Genomic DNA, 19,497 nt, shown 5'->3' with positions numbered 1-19,497 from the left:
ATCACTATATGAATGATCCATACATACACACACTATACAGAGAAACATGGAATTAAAATGAAAAAGCTCACTGCCGAAAGCCACGACTATAACAAAAGTCGTGGTACTAATAGATATTGTTCTTTTCCCTTGAGAATGGTGTAGCACTGGTTTGTTGCTCTGTTGTTTTTGATACTCTGTATAATCTACTGTATTTCAATGTCATATTATATAAGACCTTCGGGTTGTACTTTTATAATGTACAATTGCAGTATATGACATTGTGATATCCTTCTTCGAAAAATACTGTAGTGTTTAATTCTCAATAAAAAATGCGTTCCAAAAAAAGGAAAAAGCTAAGAAAAAGATTAAAACGGCAAATTTAAAACATATGCCCTTTGTTCAAACGTACGGTTTGTTGTCTGATCGTGCAGTCTTATCTTATATATTGTACATCGTTCTATCTGCTTTCTCTTTTACAGACAGTAAATTAGGGAGAAGGTGGAAAAGAGTAACACATGACTGCAGGATCAGACTACATAGGATTTATTTGTAGTCTGTAACCATGGAGACGCATAGACCTGCTAAGGAGCTGTATACATAACAGGAGGATTTAGCTATATCAAGACTACTGACAAATTTGCTTCTTTATTGGAGAAATAATCTTTAAAAAAGTGCATTCACCATCTGGATCAACCCCATTATATAAGCTTTAATGGACAGGGTTGATCCTGCTGATTACAAGATACCTGTCTTTTCAAAAATCATTTGCTGTGTTCATTCATGTTTTTTGCGGGACAAGTTGACCTTTCTATTTCTATTGGCACTATTTAATATTGCATATGTAGTGGGAAGCTGGAAAAAAATCCAAATAGGGTGGAATTGGGGAAAAAATTATAATTTCCGACACAGTTTTATGGGTTTAATTGACCTGTTATTTAATGCCACATTTATATAGTTTTTCTTATTAATTTTTTCTTTGCATCGCCATAACTTTTTTATAGTTAAGTCTATGGAGCTGAGCGACGGCTCATTTTTTGCACAGCAATCAGTCGTTTTTATTGATACCATTTTAATGAGTGTACTGTACCGGATAAATACGTTTATATTTTAATAGTTCTGGCGCTTTGGGATATGGTGTGCAAATGATCTTCTATTAAAAATGTATTATGGGAAAATGGGGGGGTTTATAATCAATTGTTAGATCGCGTGTCCCTTAGACTGCAATGAAATACCATTGCAACCTATGGTAGTTCCATTGTGTTCCTATGAATCCCTGCCACCTGCAGGCCTCCATAAGAGCTACTGCTGTAGTAGCCCCAGATCCTTCAGGGGAACCAAGGTTACTACTGGGAACAAACAGCTCCCCCTATTGCCACACAAGGAAGGTGTTTGGGCCCTCAATTGACCATGGCATCACAGATGTAAAATGTCTGATCAGCGTTATCGCCGATCACAGGCATTAGCGCTCGGTCTTTGCTGTGTGAAACAGCAGAAACCTGGCAAGGTACTACACCCACTGTGCTCTGGAGTGGGCACCGACTTTAAAGACCCGACCAGTGCCGTACATGTATGGTGCTGGTCAGGAAGGGTTAAGCAAACGAGGGCTTGAGTGCACCGAGAGATGGGACCTTACCCCTCAGTGCACCTCAGCTTTCCAGTGCTGGCGACACCCTTTGGTGCATTGAAGCCCTCATTTGATTAAAGAATAAAAAATAAAAAAAATTCTAGAACCCGGCAACAGACTTTCACAAGACAGATATCATTCTAATCAGCAGGATCAATCCTACCAGACAATATACATGGTCTATGATTTGTTCTCTGAAGGTGCTCTTCAATAAGGAGAATATGCCATGAATCTCACTACAGGGATAGATGATGAGGCAACCAGTAAGGCAAAAGTTACCTTTCGGAGCAAGTGGGCCTGGTTCTCCCTGCAAAAATAAAATACATTAAAACCGAAGATCAAGGTTAGTAGCATCAACCCATAAATTCCCCTTGCTACAAACATAAGTTACCCTGCACACATCTTATGTCTCACCTGGAACCAGACAGTCCTCCCATTGCTGTCTCTCAGAGATTTCATTCCTGGGGCGTTGTAACACTGCATCCACTGCAACACGACAGTATAGTCATGATGATGCCCACGGTTAAAACCTTTTTCCGCTGACGAAAAAAAAAAAAAAAAAAAAAGTAGATAAAGGGGGCCCAATACCATTGCATATATCCACATGGTTTGGATCAGAACCTCGTTAAAGCAATTTATTCCTACCCAAATGAATGACCTCCAAAGGCACAGAGTTACAGAGCTGTAAAAAGTCAGGATTTTCTTTCTTGATCTTGATTTTCTTACTAAGAGAAAGGTCTCCGTTCTGAAACAACAGCGCGTACCAGTGAATATCTATCCCACAGAAAATGTAAAGGGAGATTCCGGCAATATCGTGTTATCCCCTCAGTCTCCATAATGAAGTGCAGCTAATAACGGGCAGAAGATCTCAAGAACTAAATAATACAGAGACCGATACTGGGGGCTCCCTGTACCCCAGTACTGTGCTCCGAACATAATAATCAGCGTCAGATCAATATCATCCATAGCAACTTATCTTCTATTAATCAGCCAGGCCAGGAGCACACAAGGCTGGTTTTATCCATTGTCTTTTTCTTTTTGCAGTTTTGCCATTTTTTGTGGCCTCTTTTTTTTCCCTTATGCACCCAGACAGGGGTATGCACAAATATTATACCCCCTCCCCCCCCTTCATAATGGATTGATGAGTTTCTTTTTATAAATGGAGACTTTTTTTAATTAAAAAAAGCCATGCTTCACCTCAGCTGCTGGAGGAAATGCCAAACTGACGTACTGCTAGATCTCTCTGACCTGGCTTTGATTGGTCACACTTTCCAGGACAGCACGTGCTGGGGTAAATGGAGGAATCTTCAGCCTGACCACGGAAGATACAGAGAGGTTAGTTATAGGAGCACATTGTAACAGGGAAGAGTCCTAAAGTGTAAAGCTTCGATTATACCGACCGATGCAGGATCTCTGATCGCAAGTAGTTGCCAATCCCATTGAAGTATTTCTGGTTCAGCATGAGCTCACAGATCGGTTTGTCAAATAGCTTCGCAGACAAGTGTTTTAATACGTTCTCCCTGTATGGCAAAAATAAATATCAGACAACACACAGAATTAGAATACTAGGTGATTTAAAGGGAATCTGTCAGCAGTTCTGACCTTGCTAAACTGCTGACAGCTCTAGGTAGGGTCTGGGGAGAGCTGTACAAACATACCTTCTGTAAAGTTTTTTATTATCAGGAGTGTGAATATAAGCTTTATTTCTACCAGACTCTGCTTGTGCACTGAAGACTGGAGATGGAGTATCACTGTAAAGTGATCTGTGCATTGAGTTGCTTCATAGCCCCTCCTCTCTGACAGCTGTAGTGGTCTTCTGGTTGGTTGCTACAGATGTCACTCAGAGCAGAGGGGAGGGGTTGTTAAGCAGCTCAATGTAGAGAGCACTTAACAGTGAAGCTCCACCTCTAGTGCACTTGCAGGAGCAAAACCCGCCAGAATAAAAGTACATATTCACTTTACTCCAAATAATAAAAACTTCACAATAGTTATGCACTTGCACTGCTTTGCCCAGCTCCTACTTAATGTCAGCAGTAAAGCATGGTCAGAACTGCTGACAGATTCCCTTTAAAAGGGTTTTCCGGAATTTTATGGCCTATCCTTTGGGAAAGCTCCTAACGTACACTCTGCACTTTTCAACCCCCCTCAAGTCCAGTATTCCCATCACTCAGTATCTTTTTACAATACTGTTAAACGTTTTTTTACTATTGCATGTCTTCACCCAAAGAGCGAGGATGGAGTAATACAGCTCCATTAAATGCCCCCCCCCCATATGCCAGGGCCCCTCACACACACTTCTGAAGCCGTCACCGCCTGATATTGGCTGCCCCCCTTCCCAAATGTTTTCATCCGCATGACGGGGAGATGCAGCGGCGGCCGTGCGGGCTTCAGAAGCAACACGGGTGCAGAGGAGAGAGGTAAGTCATTGTGCGTGAGGGGCCCGGGCATGTGGTTGGGCATTTCAGGGGTTGGATAATCCCTTTAAAAAGGGAAGGGGTTCCCTTTTAACGGCAAGGTAAGTGCGCATTTATGCTTCTGCTATGTGAGCATTTACTAGCAGCACTGTGAATAGCATATCCCAACCACTTCTCTAACCCTGTGATAGCAAGCCGTTCCCCTGCTGTCAGTCCCCGTCTATCCTTGGACCCCTCCAGATTAGTCCTCTGTATAGCAGCTGCACATGGCTCCATCAGACGGAGAAGACCTCGGGGAGTGGAGCTAGTAAATGTGTAACTGACGGACAGCTCCTGGGCTGCTGATCCATGCTTTCCATTTCTGTTGGGGCTGATTCACACAACTGCGCTCAGTCCATGATACAGGCCATGTGTCGGCAGCATCTCCCAGACTGACCGTGGCTCCTGTGACCAGAACTGACTGGATCATAGTGATTTATGATACAGTCAGTTCCTATCTGATCTTGGGTCTATTGTACTGTACTCAGATCATCATGTCAGTGCAATACAGTAAAGCCACTTTCACATAAAGCACTATGATGCAGTCAGTTCTGGTAAGGGGAGCTGCCCATATTACATATAAACTGGACAGAAATCAATAAAAAAGAAAACAGCCAAACACCTCAAAGAGTCTATTCACCTGAACTTGTCATACTCGGTTATCACACAAGGACCGCGCTCCCTCTGCCATGTGCTGTTATACACCCAGTTTCCAAAGCGTAGTGGATCCACAAAGGATAGAACTTGCCGGGGAGCATCCAGGGTGTAGAAGCGCAGGTGAGCGTGCTTGGGGAGTTCTTCTTCTGTGGTGAGCTTGAACCTTCCAGACAGACCAAATCTGAAGACAATGCAGGCCACGTCAGCTCCATCTGCCACAGGCGTGAGGATCAGCTTCACCTCTTTTCCCCGAGACACAGCATGGATGGTGTACTCCGGACAGCTGAACGGCACTTCTGAATTTTTGCTTACTGCCGACTTCTCCACCTTACCTCCGAAACGTAATCCATCACATCTGTTATTAACATAGAGACTGGCGAAGTGAAGCTCTGGACCTTCTGGCATGTCTGAAATGTACAGGAAGCAGGTTATAACATCTGGAATACACAGGGTTAGACTTGGGCCCATCAGAGGAAATTATTCTCAAGGCGCAACTCCTTCTCTCATCAATAAAGTCTCAAAGGTTTTAAATAAAAGAAACAGACTCTGGTGGCAAGTGATTACCTCCAACAGCAGCCAAATAGTATTGTAGTGGGCCAATACTCGGTCTCCCTGGCTCATACATCCACCTTCTGCACACCTTTATATGCTTGCTGGAATACTCGGGGTAACTGGGAAATGGACAAATCCCAGTCACATTACCACTGGAGGTGCTAGTAACGTAGAAAGCAATGTAAAGCATACCTTTAAGAGTGTACATAGTAGTAGCATAACAAATAAAACCTAATTGCAATCACCCACCGTGCAGAGTGGTGTCCACTGAGTGCTCCTTAACCAAGTGTCCTGAACTTTTGGCAGTACACCCACCCAGACCCCTCTGCTCCCCTCATATGTCATTATGAGAGAACCTGCCACGATGTAGAAATATGTGAAGGGCGGTAAATTACTGACTATACAACCTCTAATGGAGGGGCGTGATTATCAGCATCCTCTACTTTATAGAAATGTGCACAGCACTACACGTGTATGTGCAGGGTTATTCAATGGACAGGTCTGGTCACGTGTCCCTCCATCAGCAGCCATGTTTCAGAACAGGCAGGGAAGAGACTGGACTTAGACAAGGGACAGGACTTCATGGAAGAGGACAATGGGGCTCATTCCCCTATAACAGTGATGGCGAACCTTTTAGAGACCGAGTGCCCAAACTGCAACCCCAAACCCACTTATTTATCGCAAAGTGCCGACACAGTAATTCACCCTGAATACTACAGTCCAGTATAGTGTATCTTCCATGTACTTTATCATTTAGCTATAATACCCTGCCTACATTCAGTGCGCTGCCTGCGCTGTTCCTAGTGGGCCCTGCGCTGAAGAATGGCAGGAAAAGTCTATGGCATATTGGTACACCACAGACTTATTCCAGGATGTGGGTGCCCACAGGGAGGGCTCTGAGTGCCACCTCTGGCACCCGTGCCATAGGTTCGCCACCACTGCCCTATAACATTATAAGTAGCTTATACCACCCTTCAAGGAACGCCCAGCTGAAACTTGGCATCATGGGAAAATAGTGATTTAAGGCCGTAAATAGCTGTCTGCAATAAACGGGCACCGTCCGTGTACACTCCGTGTTGCGGTATGGACCCACTGACTTGAATAAGTTCACGATCCGCAAGATATGGCATAAAATAGAACATGTCCCCTCTTTTGCGGTGCTGAAGTGCAGACCTGGAAGCTCACGGAAAGTACTTCTGATCCGTGCCTCTGTTCGCAAAAGATAGGACATATCTATCTTATACCGTATCTTGTGGATCGTGGTCTCATTCAAGTCAATGGGTACGCAGTGCGGAGTGCACACGGACGGTGCCCGTATATTGCAGAGCTGCTGTTTGTGGTCCGTAATATGGGCACAACGACCATATGTTCACCTGCATGAGTCCTAGAAGACGACACCTCCATGAGTGTCTGGCAGAGGCCTTCTCCTCTCTCCCGATAGAATACACAGAAATGTTCAGCCAATATGAGGGAGACAAGAGGGATCAGGGTGCACCCTGACAAGTGTGGGGGGGGGGGCAGCGAAAGGGCCATAGGCAATGATCTCTTCCATTGTGCAAACGCTCATCTCTGCATATTCAACTGCATCGCTGTTCTCTTCCTGTAGCCTAGGTCAGTGTCATCATCGTCACATACAGTATACAGCTCAGGGCACAGACCGGATGGGGTGTGTGCTGCACCGCATCGCTGACAGCAGAATGGAGGTAAGTATTTGAGTTTATTATTTGGCAGCATGGTGCTGGGCCACAATGGGGGAAGGTTATTACGGTATTTTGTAACTGGGGGAAGCAGTATGGAGATGTTGGGGGCTTGCATTTTTGTACTGACACACATTATAAGAGGGCCACTATGGGGACATTTGTTCTACTGGGGGCACTAAAAAAGGGGTATTTTTTTTGGAACACGTTGTAAGGGAGCATTTCTTGTATTGGCACACATTGTGAGGGGGGATTATTTTACTGGCAAACAAAAAGGGCCATTTTTTTTTGTACAGGCACAAATTATAGGGGGAATTATTACTACTGATGTTATTATGGTGGGTTTTATTACTGTTGGGGGACTAAGTGGAACATTATTACTAGTATGGGCACTATAGAGGCATTATTACTTCTGGAGAAAAATGAGGGACACTATTACTACTGGCGGCACTGTTACCATACTCTGGCAGAGAATTATTGGTGAGACTTTCGGAAGGACTGTTACGTTGAAGGGGGGGTAGGTACCTTGGTACTGTAGCAGCTTAGCACAATTATTTTTGGAGGACACTATGTTTACAGCACTATAAGTGTCAAGGACAGTATTTGCTGGGCAAAGTTCATTTTTAGAGCGCTGTGTGCCAGTAGTTATTGCAGGGGGCACTATCTGTGTGGTACTAGTATATTCAGGGGCACTGTTTCTGCAGTATGGTATTGGAGAGCACAGTGGCCACAGTATTAGGGGTGTTCAGAAGGTGCAAAGGATGATTGAAAAGAAGGAAACTAAGATCTCTGTGTACCAAACTCTGCAGACAAGAAGTGGCTGAAAGAAATCATCATGGTGGTCTGGCCTGAATGGAGAAGATAAGGAACGAAAACGTCTTCATCAGAGGACACATCACTGGATGTAAGAGGTATGTGGCACTGTATTACCCTGTATGTTTTGTACCTCTGTAATGTCTTGCAAGTATGTCTTTAACAGTAGGGCTGGAGGGAACGGATTAGGTTAAGAATTTGGCATCAGTTTTCGCATTAGGCAGCAAAAGAAAGGCTAGGTGCACCCCTGGTAGAGATAGCTGGCCGATGAACGGGCGGCTTTAGGATCGGCCATCAATATCAGAATGGAGGTTATCTTCACATTGTTAAAATCTGCTGAGCGGCTTGTTTTTGGCACTGCCAAATATCCACAAAAAACTGCTAGGAACATTAGTTCTTCCCCATTGATTTCAATGGGAAACGCAGCTAAAATCTGCTTCAGAGAAGTGACATGGCACTTCTGATGTAGAAAAAAACACCATTATGTGCACATGGAAGTGTTATTTCCTACTTAAGTAATGGGACTCTGTTGTTAGCGATTTGATTGGGGCTCATTTCCATGGTGGATTTTCGCAGTGTGAACATACCCCAAGGCTCTTACTAGACTCGGAACTAGAGATCGTCATTGTGCTAAAAAAAAAGATTTACAAGTGCAGGGAAAGATTATTCAAGGTGTAGTGAAAGGATAGGGAGGAATCATTCCACTGCATTTTTGTTGAACAGGGTTCAGTCGGGGAGGTGACAGCCTGGGTAAAAGGAACAATCCTACTGGCGATACAAATTGCCATTATACAGCTCTGTAATTCCAGCAAACCGTTCTTATTAGGGAGCAAATGCTATTTTATACAGGCATTATGGTCGTAGCTACGGATACTGTAGCTGGCGTGATGGTGCCAAGGAATTACCTATCTGTGCTGCTGACTAACTAAATAGGCCTGGATTGTGCCCATAGCCGCGGACGTCGGTAGCCCATAAGGGGGCATACCCTGAGGAAGCCCTTGAAAAAAAGGGGAGGGAGGGTGGGGCACTGAATGATGCTAGCGCTGAGTGCCTGTGGGAGGGGAGCTTATAAAGCCTACGCCCCTCCGACAATAACAGGCTGAAAACAGCCATGACAATTATGGTCGTGGCTACGGATACTGGAGCTGGCGTGACGGTGCCAAGGAATGACCTATCCGTGCTGCTGACTAACTAAATAGGCATGGATTGTGCCCATAGCCGTGAACGTTGGTCAAGGGGCAAAAAGTCAAGCAAGGTAGATTTTAGGATTTTTATTGAATAGGTACATGGTTTACAACTCTAGTTTGCGAAAAACTTCTGAAATTTCCTGGTGCGGATTGGGAATGTACCTGCTAAAGCAAGATGATTCCCAACAACTCATTTTACGGATGATATGACTGGGTACATTGTGCTTGGATGCCATGCCACGGAGGCCGCCCCGATCCGGAAGGAGTGCCCTGATATGGTTTTGGGATCAAAACCTAGACCTGAAACTAGTAGACGGATGTGAGAAACGAACTGTGCTGTCATGAGGGGCTTGGATTTGAAGGACAATAGCAGGCTATCTGGGGAGGAATGACCCAAGGAACTCATTAATTTGTTTAAAACCTGGACTGTGCACCACTTATTGAGGATTTTAAATATTTGATTTGGACTGAAAGCCCTGATTGTGACGTTTTGGTGGAAAGTAGTAGCAAGAGGAAATACAGGGAGTGCAGAATTATTAGGCAAATGAGTATTTTGACCACATCATCCTCTTTATGCATGTTGTCTTACTCCAAGCTGTATAGGCTCGAAAGCCTACTACCAATTAAGCATATTAGGTGATGTGCATCTCTGTAATGAGAAGGGGTGTGGTCTAATGACATCAACACCCTATATCAGGTGTGCATAATTATTAGGCAACTTCCTTTCCTTTGGCAAAATGGGTCAAAAGAAGGACTTGACAGGCTCAGAAAAGGCAAAAATAGTGAGATATCTTGCAGAGGGATGCAGCACTCTTAAAATTGCAAAGCTTCTGAAGCGTGATCATCGAACAATCAAGCGTTTCATTCAAAATAGTCAACAGGGTCGCAAGAAGCGTGTGGAAAAACCAAGGCGCAAAATAACTGCCCATGAACTGAGAAAAGTCAAGCGTGCAGCTGCCAAGATGCCACTTGCCACCAGTTTAGCCATATTTCAGAGCTGCAACATCACTGGAGTGCCCAAAAGCACAAGGTGTGCAATACTCAGAGACATGGCCAAGGTAAGAAAGGCTGAAAGACGACCACCACTGAACAAGACACACAAGCTGAAACGTCAAGACTGGGCCAAGAAATATCTCAAGACTGATTTTTCAAAGGTTTTATGGACTGATGAAATGAGAGTGAGTCTTGATGGGCCAGATGGATGGGCCCGTGGCTGGATTGGTAAAGGGCAGAGAGCTCCAGTCCGACTCAGACGCCAGCAAGGTGGAGGTGGAGTACTGGTTTGGGCTGGTATCATCAAAGATGAGCTTGTGGGGCCTTTTCGGGTTGAGGATGGAGTCAAGCTCAACTCCCAGTCCTACTGCCAGTTTCTGGAAGACACCTTTTTCAAGCAGTGGTACAGGAAGAAGTCTGCATCCTTCAAGAAAAACATGATTTTCATGCAGGACAATGCTCCATCACACGCGTCCAAGTACTCCACAGCGTGGCTGGCAAGAAAGGGTATAAAAGAAGAAAAACTAATGACATGGCCTCCTTGTTCACCTGATCTGAACCCCATTGAGAACCTGTGGTCCATCATCAAATGTGAGATTTACAAGGAGGGAAAACAGTACACCTCTCTGAACAGTGTCTGGGAGGCTGTGGTTGCTGCTGCACGCAATGTTGATGGTGAACAGATCAAAACACTGACAGAATCCATGGATGGCAGGCTTTTGAGTGTCCTTGCAAAGAAAGGTGGCTATATTGGTCACTGATTTGTTTTTGTTTTGTTTTTGAATGTCAGAAATTTATATTTGTGAATGTTGAGATGTTATATTGGTTTCACTGGTAAAAATAAATAATTGAAATGGGTATATATTTGTTTTTTATTAAGTTGCCTAATAATTATGTACAGTAATAGTCACCTGCACACACAGATATCCCCCTAAAATAGCTAAAACTAAAAACAAACTAAAAACTACTTCCAAAAATATTCAGCTTTGATATTAATGAGTTTTTTGGGTTCATTGAGAACATGGTTGTTGTTCAATAATAAAATTAATCCTCAAAAATACAACTTGCCTAATAATTCTGCACTCCCTGTAGTCATGATTCCAGGCTAGCTGGCTCTTGGTCAGGCCCTTTTGGAGAGAAAACTGTGAATTCTCCTGGTCGCAGAAAACCGTAGAAACCTAAATACATGGCCGCCTTGATAACCGTGCTGGGTTGGAGCCCGAAAGGGTTGCTGTCTAGGGAATTGGAGAGCTTGCTAAACAGTTCCCCTGAAACTGGTTGTCTGATTGGAGTGCAGGGTTGGCTACTTTTTTGAATCCCCCTAAGGATTGCCTTGATTGAGAATTTGCGAGGGAAGTGAATATCGCCCTACTATTGGGATGTTTTAAGGTAGAGTAGTATTGCACCCTTGCCATGTATAATCTGATGGAATTATAGCCGAGTTTGAGGTGATGGTGACAGTAAGCCAAAAACACCATTAAATAAGTGGTCTTATCTGTGCCGCTCCTTGGGTGGAGAAGTGAATTTTTTTTTAAGCTGTTCCAACCGGTTTTGTAATTTCTAGCTGTGTTGGCAGTGATCTTTGTACGAGGGATTTTGCGGATGAAATGAATTGTGCTAGTCCATGCGTAGGGTGTTGAACTCTGGAGGGGAAAGTGCTGCTGGCTCCGCCTCCGGCATGATCTGGAAGAGATGTTGGAAATGGAAGCGTGACAGTGCGTCAGCCGCTGAATTCTGGACGCCCTGGATGTGTCTACATGATATCTGGAAATTGTACTGTAGAGAAAGCCAAACTAATTTGCGGACAAAGGGCATGATGTGATGTGATTTTGACATGCCCTTGGTGATGATGTCCACTACTGCCTGATTGTCCGTGATGAATGTCGGGGAATTTGCCCACTTCCTGCCCCAAACTTGCGCGGCCGCTACAATCGGGTAGATTTCTAGCAATGGGGAGGATCTGAGGTACTCGCTGAGAGACGAGATTTTGGGTGGCCACTGGCCTGCAAACCACTGGTTATTGTAGATGGCAGAGAAACCTTTGGAGGCGGCTGCGTCTGAAAAAATGGTAGGAGAAGAGGGACACCATTGGGGTACGAATCGGGCCTTTCTGGACCCATTCCAGTTGGTCAGGAAGGAATTCCACATGGTCAAATCGGCCATTGCTTGGGTGTCCAGAAATACTGCGGAGTCCTGCTCTGTGGCTGTTGGAAGCAGATCCAACAATCTGGATAAAAAGGCCTTGCCCTGGGGCATGATTCTAGTGGCAAAGTTCAGCATACCCAGCAGGGATTGTAATTCCTGCTTGAAGAGAACCCTACAACCCACAAATTTGGAAATGAGCTCCTTGATTTTTGACAGTTTCTCCTCTGGCAGTCTTACTTCCATCTTTTGGGTGTCTAAGACTATGCCGAGGAAGGTAATGGTGGTTGAGGTCCCTTCTATTTTGGTTGGGGCGACGGGGATGTTGAGGCTAGCAAAGACCTGGCGGAGACTATCAAGTTTGCAGGGTGTGTTGTCGGGTTGCTCTATCAACAGAAAGTCGTCCAGGTAATTAATGACCATAGGGTAAATGCAGTGGTTGACCAGGACCCAGTGCAGGGCCTGGGCGAACTGATCGAATAGCCATGGACTGCTTTTTGGGCCGCTGGTGAGGTGGTTGGCGAAGTAGTACAGGCCGTCTGACTTTAAGCCGTAAAATTTCCAAAGTTGTGGGTTGATGGGTAGCAACTTGAAGGCCTGCCAGAAGGATGAGTGAGATAGCCTCACTGAGAGAGGAGTATTTCATCGAACTCCTCTGAAGGGACTAGAGAGTTGAGACTAGGGATGCCTGAGCCATGAGATGCTGAGAGGTCATAGATTAATTGTTTTTTTATTAGAATTTTTTTTGGTAACAATGCTGATGGGGTTGATCCTCCAATGGTCGAAGGGAATATTCGAGAAAGGCTCGATGAGGAAACCCTTCTCCAGCTCCGCCCGAATTAGAGGACCCACCGAAGCGGCATCAGTAACTGCGGACCTGAGGTTAGGGCCTTCCCAGGAAGACTGAGGAAGGGCCATGAGACCTGTGTGAAAACCCTCCGTGAAACCCTTGATTAGGAATTGTACCTGGTGGGGTTTGTGATGGTCGCGGAGAAGTGTAGCTAACCGACAAGGGGGGGCAAACCGACAAGGGGTGGGCTCTGAAGCATGTGGAGCCGACGTGGAGCTCTCTGCACTGGTTGTAATTGCAGGTTGCAAAGTTGTAATTATTGCAAACCTGACTGTTGCCTAGAAAAACTATGGGACGACCCAGTTTGTCAGTAACAGTGTTGTGTCTTGGCTGGGAAACCGAAGTACCTGCCGCAGGCCTAGGTTGGGACATTGGAAGGCTGGGATTTGGGCACCAATCGGAGGAATGCAGGATAGACTGGCATGAAGTGCAAGCAGGGGCTTTGAGCACGGCGAAATTCCGGTAGAAGAGCTCCATGTTCAAGGATTCCCAATTGGTGACCTGTTGGAATTGGGTGAGGGCCACTGCGGCTTTGGCAGAGAAGGAGCGGTGGTAGTCGTAGAACGCGTACCCTCCATACTTGTGTCCCAGGTCCGTGACCCTGTACAGCTATAAATCTAGCTCCTCGCGCCTCTCGGGGTAGGCGGAACAGATTATATACCTGAACAGGCTAAATGCCAGGACGAACTCTGGCTTTGACAATTTTCTGTTTAATCGGGCATGCCTGGACCTATCGACACATTTTCGCATGCGATGGTCCGGTTCTCTACCGTGTCGTGGGTGGCAATGAGAATGGTGGCCAGAATTACGTCTTTCCCCTCCAAGATGTCCCGTTTGATGTTGTCAGTCACGAAATGGGACGGGGCTACCTCGGACAAGGCGGGAACCCTACCTGGGGTTGCAGACTGGGACGTGAAAGCGACTGGGAGAGGAGGAGTGGGAAGGCTGGGTGGCGGATCTCTTGAATCCACTGCCGACAGCCTGTTCTGGATGTCCGAAATTGATGTCGATAAGGTGTTAATGGTGGCGTGGAGCTGTGTCAATGACAACTGGGTTGTCGACATTGACACCTGCTCTCCGGAGGACGAGGAATCGGACACCAGGAGTCGGTATAACTCCGCCTTCTGGGCCGAAGCTGGGTAACAGATCCCTCTTTTGTTCAGCTCCGCTATGATTTTGGGGACCGTCCAGCTCCGGAGTGACCCCACACTAGCATGGCTGGATGCCAGGGATTCCGGAATGGAAGAGGTCTCGTCAATTTCTGAGTGACATGACATGCTGGAAGCTGAAAATAGGGAACTTTTTAGTGTTTGGAGTAAACAAGACGTCACCTCCTGAAACATTTAGGACCTTAAACCCGTCTAAGCCTTTGGCGTTTGCTGCCCATGATGAAATGCTTGGAGTGAAACTGAGCACAGGACGTGAAAAAAACGTGACATTGGCTCCGAGAGTGGTCGAACCTTGGTAAAGAGAGGACCAATACCTGATATACCCACCTGGTGAGCCAGACCTAACGAAGGCACTCTGGTCCTGTTGACTCGTGGCGGCGCTACCGGAATCGGCTCTTAACTGAGACAAAAGAAATCATTTAGTGGAGGAGCCTAACTTGTGTAAACAAAGAAAAAAATGAGGGCCTATTTGCAGTTTAGCGGTGCCGTGATTTATACTAATGCCCTGTTTTCTGTGTATTAGTGGCGAAATAAAAAATATTTAATCTACTATTTGGTTATTTGATCTAACGGTATGTCAGGCAGAGAAGTGCCAGGCCCTGCAAAGGGCAGTGGCAGAGGTCACAGCAGAGTAAGGGGCCGTGGCAGCAGGGGTCACTTCGAGAGGCCTGAGCTCCCAGTGTCAGCTAGTGGTCGTGTCGTGACCAGGAACCCAGAGGTTCTTGAATGGTTGACTCGATCTTCAACTTCGTCACAATTTACATCAGACACCCCCAGCCAAGAGTCAGTGGGTTCGTCAGACACAACCCTTAGTTGGCATGGCCCTGGAGTAGGTCCTGTGCCCTCACCCCTGTCCTTTTCTTTCCCTCACCGCAAGAAGCATTATATGCTGTAGGCTCTGCCTTTTCAGCGAGGAAGAGCTATCAAAGGACAGTCAGCAGCTACTGCCCAGCCAAGATATGGAGGCGACATCCGCTGCTTCCTCCGCTAGGCGGGCAAGTAGTGATGAGGAGAGTGGTGTGAGAGCTGGTGTTGAGAGCGGTCAGGCTCCTGACCCAGAGACGGTTGAGGAGGACATCAGTGACATGCAGACACTACTCGATGATGATGATGTAGCTGATTGCACTTGGAAGTCGGGTAACGAATCATTGGAAGAAGAGGGTGTCAGCTTGCCTGTGAGCCAGTGGCGGAGCCAGCAAGTCGCTAGCATGGCCGGAAGTCAGCAGTGGGAGGTCAGGAGCCAAACGTGCCTGGGGTAGACTACCCACTTCGGGGGAGCCTACCTGCTCGGGAAGTAGCGGTGCAGGGGCCTAAGGAGGCAGCGGCGGTAGCAGTCAGTCAGTGTGTAATGTTGGAGGTAAAATCACCTACTCGGCGATGTGGCATTTATTTTTAAAGCCGCCTGAGAAGGTAACCGTGGCCGTATGTAGAATCTGTGGGCAGAGGGTGAAGCGTGACCAGTAGTGTGGCATTAGAGTGGGTGTTTAGTGCGACGGGGAGCATAGTTACCCCTAGAAGAACTCGCCTGTCCATCCAAAATGTGGAGTGAACTGACCTTTGTCAAGATGAATCAGGCGAGGATCAGCCAGGATTTCCACCCACCAATTCCTGATGCATCAGACTAGATCATCCATGGTGCCACACCAACACTTCTTCTGGCTACCTGCCTCTGCTACTATTCTGATGCTGCCACCCGCCTGATGCCAAGTGCTCCTTCTCACTATGTCACCTTGCACTCTGTGGTCTCCTGATGCTGCTTCCGTCTCTACACTATGTCACCTTGCCACTCTGTGGCCTCCTCATGCTGCTGCCACCTCCACACTATATCACCTTGCCACTTTGTGGTCTCCTGATGCTGCCGCCACCTCCACACTATATCACCTTGCCACTCTGTGGCCTCCTGATGCTGCCGCCACCTCCACACTGTCATTGTGCCACTCTGTGACCTTCTGATGCTGCTGCCACCTCCACACTCTGTCATTGTGCCACTCTGTGACCTCCTGAACCTGTCTTTGTAGCAGCTGTAAGGCCTGTATGGTCCCATCAGAATAGGCTTGTGATTTGGTAGCCAAAAACAAAAGTGGGTACAAAACACAGAAGACTTGCAAATATTCCATTCACGTGTCATCTCGGTTTTGGATCCACTCCTGTTTTTTTTGGCATTAGCAATACTGATGGATTACTGACCAAATGGTGACCAAGTGAAGGCGGATGCTCCACAGACAGGATCAGGTTTTTTGGTGGGTTATTGTTCTGACAGATCAGAGGAAGGGCAAATTAATCAGTGATGTCAACACAAACTTACTGCTGACACCCTCTCCATTCTTGTATAAGTGTTTAATAGAACAGGTTCTGTAGACATCTATGTGGAATCAGCTGACGACGGTGTAAAAGGAGTGTGCTTCTTCTTGGCGCGAACATCGACCTGTAAGGCCATACTTGAGTTATTTGGTCAGTTTTGGCCCCGTGACTGCCCAAATAAGTGAAGTGTGCAGTGATTCTAAGAGTGACACCTGTCATCTGCATGTCATACTGACTCACAGTATTATTTCACTACCAAAGCAGACTCCCTATGCGTGTTACTAAAAGGCAGTGTTTTACACCACTATAAAGGCTCTCTGCAGCCAGGAAATAGCCGTTTTTTTACTGTAATTCACTGCAAATTTATTCAGATCGAACCAAGTTTTTTCCCCAAAAATTGGTTACCCGGCGAATCGAATTTTTGAAAAATTTGCTCATCTCTACTCAGAACCTCTGATCATCAGCTGTTCACACTTGTCCGGCATCGGACATACTGCACCAGGGCCCAGCCGCACTCAGCCTCATACTGCCCACTGTTATCCTGCAGCAGGGGACAAGCACTTAGAAAGATGCCAGGGGCATCCACGGGTGGCAGCAAGCCTTGCCAAGCCCACCTGTATCTCATATTTTATGCCATACAGGAGTTGTAGATTTTGTTGTAGCAAAAATTTTTAAATTGCATCTTGTAACGGACTGTTCAGCACACAACTCCGTTCAGATGATATCCTCCTTTCAGATTGACAGGCAGTTACTGCAAGCACCAATTTCCCGAACTGCAAGCACGTGAATACTCCATACTCCCAAAGGTAAAAGACATGAAGGCTGTATACAGCCGAACAGGAAAAACCCTATGAACAGTTTACACTCCTGGCAGTCGCACTGTAACAGCATACACTCCTATCCCCACCAAGAACGAGACGACACTTTGCTTGAGGGTTAAGCAGAACACACTGTCCTAGGGCATACAGCCTCTTTTATTTTCGCTTTTCAATCCAGAGGAATACCCCCTGGACCTATACATTAACCAATCAAAATATTACAACACATACAATGCAAGTACAGCAGCCAATCGGACACAATGGGACAATAGAAACCCACCCAGCATATTCCTCCCCTCTGTCTAGGAGATAATTGAGTCAGTTTCTGTATCTACTCAATTATCTCATAAGCTGAAAAGTTACACTTCTTATAAATTGTTACAACTTTGTGAGTTTACATCGTACATACATACAACTTATATCAATTTAACCAGTATAACTTGGGGACAAACCTATCCAAAATTCACTTGAATAGGTTCAGGGGTTTAAAAGTTAGTAAAAGCCTCTCTTTTTTATCACTTGCAAGCATGGCTTTTCCTGCCCAAACCAGTATCTTAAATGGCCGTAATCCAGGGGCAGGAGGCGGGCATACAGCCCCCTCCAAAACACCGTAGCGAAGTGGCTTTCGCCACACATCTGATCCCTAAAAGATTTGCTTTTGTCTCCAAAGAAGCAGACTACAAGGAAAACCTGATAGGACCACACTGCCAGTGTGAACAGAGACTAACACCAGTGCTGTCCATGTAATAGTTTATAAACCATCCAGGAAACTAAAGAGCCCCGCAGCAGACATTCAGTACCACAGACATTTCTCTGCATGAACCGTGCATATTGGTGGGAGTCACGCCCCCTAGCGCAGGTTATGTAAGCAGCACGATGCGGTACTGCCGCTCAGTGCCAAGCGGCTATATACGCCCTGGGCGGCAATACCGCATCTCTGATGCCTCCCCCTCATACCTGGTAGTTACCCGGCCGGGTACCTCACCAACCTGAGCAGTTATTGCTAGAGATGGCCATACGGTTCGTCCAGCGGTCGTTTCGCAGCGAACTTTACGCATTCGCCGAACATGCAGACATATGGCGATATTCACACGTGCCATATTTTTTTGCATAGCGCCAAACTTTGACCCATGACACATCCATCAGGTGGGACAGGACAGCCAATTGAGACGTTTCAGCACATGGACACACCCCTAACCCTATAACAGAACCCGATCTGGCAGCCATTTTACATTATGTGTTTTGCCAGTGTAGGGAAAGGTTGCATTTTGGAGCAGGGACAGTTAGGGACACCAAACGCTAGCCAATAGGGCCACAAAAGTCCTTTTAAGGACTGGTATAGGTGTGCTATCGATGGGTGTGATATACTTATAATATACTTTCTAACTTGTAGGCTTTTTTGAATGTGTCAACTGCTGATAATAGTGTTGCCATCTGCAGCCTGTGCTGTCAATGCTCACCTAGGGACAACCGCCTTAAGAAGACACCTGGCCTCCCATCACCGAGCCCAGTGAGAGCAACGCCATCAGAACCCACAAAGCCCCATCCTTTTCTCCTCTCTCCTCCCATTTGTCCTCCACTCCACCTTCCACAGTGCCATCGTCGCATTCATCTGGCACACGGCAGGCTTCCGTGGCCCAAATGTTCGAGCGTGAAAAAATGACGCCGGATAATCCTCTTGCTAAACAGCTGACCGCTGGCTTGTTGGAACTGCTAGCCCGCCAACTACTGCCATATAAATTGGTGGACTCTAAGGCCTTTAGAAAATTTGGGGCAGAATGCAGCATTTCCAGGCCTTTCTGCGAGAGATGCTGCATTCTGCTGTTGCGGGCACTGGCAGAGGAATTTCCACCCACAGCTAAACTGGTACGGGTACCAATCCTACTGCACCTGCAAAAAGAGGGCAGTTTGAAGATGTGTTGGTCACTTTGGATATGAGATCAATCTTGCAGCAAACCCCTCAAAAGATGCCTTCCGGATCCAGCCTCTGGGAACGCCCAGACCGCCAGGTGTCCGACTACATCGGGTTAACGGCCGATGCGGACGCTCCGAGAAGCGAGGAACCCCTTGACTACTAAGTGTGCAGACTTGACCTCTGGCCAGAGCTGGCACAATTTGCCATGGAACTCTTGGCTTGCCCCTCATCAAGTGTCCTGTCCGAAAGGACGTTCAGCGCAGCAGAGGGGATCGTGACCGATAAGCACACTTGCCTAGCTCACGACAGTATGGACTACCTCACATTTTTTTAAAATAAATGAG

The 19,497-nt window shown here is 46.4% G+C and overlaps 1 protein-coding gene across 2 annotated transcripts in view; it reads right to left on the bottom strand.

The window, feature by feature from the left end:
* LOC122929685 (endonuclease 8-like 1) overlaps positions 1-19,497 on the bottom strand; it is a 66,279-nt gene that overhangs the window by 10,024 nt on the left and 36,758 nt on the right. For both annotated transcript variants that reach the window (XM_044283323.1, XM_044283324.1), the window contains 6 exons: positions 4,700-5,123; positions 3,007-3,126; positions 2,855-2,918; positions 2,252-2,351; positions 2,021-2,145; positions 1,886-1,913 (listed from right to left, as the gene is read on the bottom strand). In XM_044283323.1, coding sequence (XP_044139258.1) covers positions 1,886-1,913; positions 2,021-2,145; positions 2,252-2,351; positions 2,855-2,918; positions 3,007-3,126; positions 4,700-5,121 — 859 coding nt within the window. In that variant the 5' untranslated portion in view covers positions 5,122-5,123. The remainder of the gene's footprint in view (positions 1-1,885; positions 1,914-2,020; positions 2,146-2,251; positions 2,352-2,854; positions 2,919-3,006; positions 3,127-4,699; positions 5,124-19,497) is intronic.

Source organism: Bufo gargarizans, chromosome 2 (genome assembly GCF_014858855.1).
Source record: "Bufo gargarizans isolate SCDJY-AF-19 chromosome 2, ASM1485885v1, whole genome shotgun sequence".
Lineage (NCBI taxonomy): Eukaryota > Metazoa > Chordata > Amphibia > Anura > Bufonidae > Bufo > Bufo gargarizans.
Note: the sequence above shows the minus strand (reverse complement) of the source record. Positions and strands in the feature narration are given on the sequence as shown.